This window comes from Triticum urartu, chromosome 2A, assembly GCF_056163025.1.
Source record: "Triticum urartu cultivar PI428250 chromosome 2A, HENAU_Tu73, whole genome shotgun sequence".
Taxonomy (NCBI): Eukaryota; Viridiplantae; Streptophyta; class Magnoliopsida; order Poales; family Poaceae; genus Triticum; species Triticum urartu.
The window spans coordinates 521,966,704-521,970,745 of record NC_141874.1 but is presented as its reverse complement, the minus strand read 5'-3'; the positions used below and the strand labels follow the sequence as shown (position 1 = coordinate 521,970,745).

Here is a 4,042-nt window from a genome sequence, read left to right as displayed (position 1 = left end):
GAAAAAGTTTGAGAACACCAAAAGTATGAAACAATTGCTTGGCTTGTCATCGGGGTTGTGCATGATTTAAATACTTTGTGTGGTGAAGATAGAGTATAGCCAAACTACACTACAAGAAATATGGTAACTTGTGACCCTCACTATTGGCCGCTGAAAAGTCATAGTTTTTTCATTTGCGACCTTTTTGTGACCAAAAACAGAAGGTCAAAAGTTGGCGGTCGTAAACTAAAATTAGTGACCTTCTTTGTGATACGTAAAAGGTTGTTGGTTCCACGACCAAATTTTTGGTCACTAGCAACTTCCTTAGGCCACGTAGGCATCCAGCATGGCAAACTGATGTAGCACAAGAATCAGCCCAGTCCGATTCGACGTTTTACATGGGCCGAGCCCAACAATTCGGCCTTTTTAATGTATTTTTTCCTGTGCTTTTATTAGCTACATGGGCCTGGCCCAAACAATTCAGCCTTGTTAATTTCTTTGCGTGGCCCTTTTAACAGCAAATTTCCTTTTTGATCATGTATTTTTCTGGGCCATTTCTTTGCTGGGCCTCTCGTGTTTTTCCCTCAAAAATAATTGTCAAATATAACTTGGGCCTAGCCTAGTTCCGAAAAAATTGATCCAATCCAAAAAAATATGCTATTGACATTACAACACATCACACCACAAGCTATCTTGGGCCTAGCCCAGTTCTCATACATTTTCAAAGCAATGTGCAATGTTATAATATTACAACCATTCATTCTAGCAATACATATCTTTACTTTCCAGGAACAGCAAGTGCCAAACAAAACTATTCTACGACAAAGAAAGTTAGAACAGAAATTTAGACGATAAGACATAACAGAAGTTCCTATTGTCCTCCTCCTTCAACATTTGAAAACTTCATAGACATAACAGAAGTTCCTATTGTCCTCCTCCTTCAACATTTTAAAACCTCATTCACCTGGCAGTAGATCAATCATGAATGTGAAACTATATAGCAGCAAAAAAATGTTCAGATGATGCAAAAAATAACAGTAATTACACATGGTATTCAGGTACAGATTCATTAGTCAATCCACATGGTATGGCAGGAACAGATTCATCAGCTATTAGAGTAGATAATAACATCATTGGCAAAAATTAATATGATTTGGAACAAGTCTCAAGCATATTATAGTACTGATTACTCCAGTTTATACTCCTCTTTTAGCAGTACAGATTACAGCTAATGCAACATCATGGGAACTGATGTCCTAGAGTATTTGAAATTGATACAAATGATACAACATCATGTCATAGGATAACATTTTTTAGCAGTATAGGTTATAGAGTAAGCAAGCAAGCAAGCAATTTGGCAAACCATGTTGCAAGATAACTGTTATGTCACTAACAACCACCATGTAAGAATGCTTTGTTGTACTAATACATGCGCAGTGTTGTTCTATTCTTACCACAGTGGCACAAGTGAGACGGTGCCTGATCCGCCCTGCTTCTCCACAGGACTCGACCAGTAGCACGCATCCTCGAAGGAACCAGCGGCGTTGCTTGCTCCCTTGGCCCAGCTCCTTGCTGCGGAGGACGGCCAGGAATTAGACGCGGAGCTCACTGCACACGGCATATTGTGTCACTACTTGCAGCAACAGAAGGAGCTCACATATGCAAGTTAAAAAAATGTAATAGGACCGATATATGTCTACGAAGCACTAGGCCAACTAGAGATTAATGTATACAATTTGCTAGAGAAGAAAATAACAAGTCAGTTTGTAGCTAGCCTACCAGCGGTTTAACAACACTAACAGATTTGCATCTGATGCTGCCACTTAATTTCAGCACATGACAAGACAAAAAGCATGGCATCAACACGAGCATCAACAGCATACTAACACCTAAATTGGTACTAAATTAATGGAGTCCCATCCATCCATGAGAGAAGAAAGTGCCTTTGGTTCATAAAGAGAAGAGAAGACTACCTCTTGCTGGGATCAAACCAGAGGATACCAACGCATCCACCCATGAGCAGGTTGTGTGGCTCGAGGTCCGCGTTCGTGGCAGAAAGCAATGCCATTGCAGAGCTGGTACATCATGATCTACATGCACAATATCACCAAGTTCACCAACAACGAATCAGTCAAGGAAGAAAGCATCAAGTTATCAAAAAAAATAACAAAACCTAGTAAACCAACATAATAGGGAAGTGTGTATATATATAGTGAATGCATGGTAGTCCAGTTACAAGGATAAGCAAGTACATTCAGTAAGCCGAACATTGTTCGCAACGGAAGATCGAGTCAACACTCAGGTTCAACTGAAGATTGTCCACCAAAAATGCATGCAACAATGAATGTCGCCAATCTGACATAGAAACGGATACATTCATTACTCACATGTAAATTCAAAAATTCAAAAAAGAAAAATTGTACGTAATAATTAAACTTGGTAATAAGAAGTTTGCATCTGAGTCATCCTTCCAACATGAATCAGTAAGTCAAGACAGCATAAAAATGTGCAGATTCCAGTCAGCAGTGCGGAAATGTTGTTGTTGTATGAGACACACATGACAGGTGCATCTCTGAACTTGTGCTGCTACCAAGTGGTTGAGTTTGAAAATAAAAGCAGGCTTAAATTTCCCACCAATTAGCTGTTGAGCAGCAAACCAAAGTTGAATAACTTCCAGGAGCGAGTGGTTGACGAGTGTATCACAGAAGCTGGTCAATGCAAACAGCGTGCACTTAACAGCATACAAGACTGTCGCTTCATGGCTATGACCATGATGCGTATTTTCTTGAGCTCTGTTTCAGCGTTTTATTAAAAAGGAAGAAAGAAAATCGCCGGCCTTCTTGCTAGAACCCAAACCTTAGCAACGGACGCATAGGCACTAGTCCCATGTCAGGTGTTGCTTATACAAAGGAAAGGGTACATTCATTCATTCATCACTAGCTGTCCTGGTCCTGCCGCAAGATATGCATCTACTCTACTCCAGGCGACAGTAACAGATGATATCATGGATGCGCAGTATAAATGGAACTACAGTTATAAACCAGTCAATTTTGCGCTAGGATATTTCCCATCAACAGAAGCAAGATGTATGTGTATCTAATAAATCAATCAACAAAATTCAGTGAGAGCAGGGACAGATTTGCAGGCATGGTCTGGCTGTTTCCCATCTAATAAGTAAACCCGCAGGACAAGGTGTTATGCTACCTAGCAGATGATAGAATCCCTAGCACGAGCTATCCCATTTCATTCATCACTAGGGTCGGGTTGGGTCGGGTGGCAGCTAGCAGATGGAAGAATTGCAGAGCGGGGCGGAGAGAGGAGAAGGGGTGGGCGCAGAGGGAGGGAGGGATGGAGGACCTTGGGGCGGAGCGGCGGCGCGACGGGGCGGCGACCGAGCGGGCGGTGGAGAGGAGCGTGAGGTCGGGGAGCGGCGGCCGGTGGGGCGGGAGAAGGCCGGAGACGGGGCCGGCCTCTCCTGGAGAGCTTGATGTGGGCCCCAGAGCGGTCCTCCATGCCGTGGATGTCGGAGCCGGCCTTGCCAATGATGCTGCCCGCGTCGGCGTCTGAGGCCAGGATCCTCGCGTGAGTCCGCCACGGCCGGCTCCGCTCCCGGTGGGGGAGCGGACGACGGCGACGGCGGCCGCTGTGGAGAGCAGCATGGCGGGCAGCTCCTTGTCCAGCGCGCGGACGGCCATGGGTGGGACGCCGAGATTTGGAGGAGGGCGCTGCGGCATGTGGATGAATGGATGGGAGGCGGCGGGAAGGGGAGAGATGGGTGGGTGCTAGGGTTGGATCTGGATCGGGGAGAAAAGCGAAGGCTAGGGTTGGATGGACGGGTGGATGGATGTATGGATGGACGGATGTCCGCCATGTCATCGATCCATGCCATAGCTGATTCCATCAATCAGAATTTAGGTTATGTAATATATATTTTTTTTGCTTTTCTTATAGCTTTTATCCTTTTATTCAGGGCAAACATTCAACATATTAACCACTTATATTTTGTTAAAATAAATTAATACTGTGCACATGTGTGTACCTTGGGATGACAAACAATGTTGAT

General features: G+C 44.2%; 1 protein-coding gene across 3 annotated transcripts; it reads right to left on the bottom strand.

Moving 5' to 3' along the window:
- Nucleotides 1-655: 655 nt before the first annotated feature.
- On the bottom strand, nucleotides 656-3,796 carry LOC125538489 (uncharacterized). 3 transcript variants are annotated; one of them, XM_087544228.1, is made up of 5 exons: nucleotides 3,337-3,792; nucleotides 2,232-2,334; nucleotides 1,953-2,069; nucleotides 1,434-1,587; nucleotides 656-943 (listed from the first exon to the last, which is right to left on the bottom strand). In XM_087544228.1, exons 1-2 carry the CDS (start codon nucleotides 3,711-3,713, stop codon nucleotides 2,271-2,273), a joined length of 441 nt encoding a protein of 146 aa, XP_087400354.1. In that variant the 5' UTR covers nucleotides 3,714-3,792; the 3' UTR covers nucleotides 656-943; nucleotides 1,434-1,587; nucleotides 1,953-2,069; nucleotides 2,232-2,270. The 3 variants fall into 3 exon arrangements, with proteins under 3 accessions (XP_087400354.1, XP_087400355.1, XP_087400356.1); XM_087544229.1 differs by lacking the exon at nucleotides 2,232-2,334 and having other exon boundaries at nucleotides 3,337-3,796; XM_087544230.1 differs by lacking the exon at nucleotides 2,232-2,334 and having other exon boundaries at nucleotides 1,434-1,551; nucleotides 3,337-3,796.
- Nucleotides 3,797-4,042: the final 246 nt, after the last annotated feature.

Bases quoted from the DNA above. Each gene is read 5' to 3' on its own strand.
- LOC125538489 (XM_087544228.1), bottom strand. From the start codon at position 3,713: ATGCCGCAGCGCCCTCCTCCAAATCTCGGCGTCCCACCCATGGCCGTC. The intron at 2,335-3,336 runs GTCCTCCATCCC...TTTCTATGTCAG, and splicing joins CGCCGCCGCTCCGCCCCAAG to ATTGGCGACATTCATTGTTG.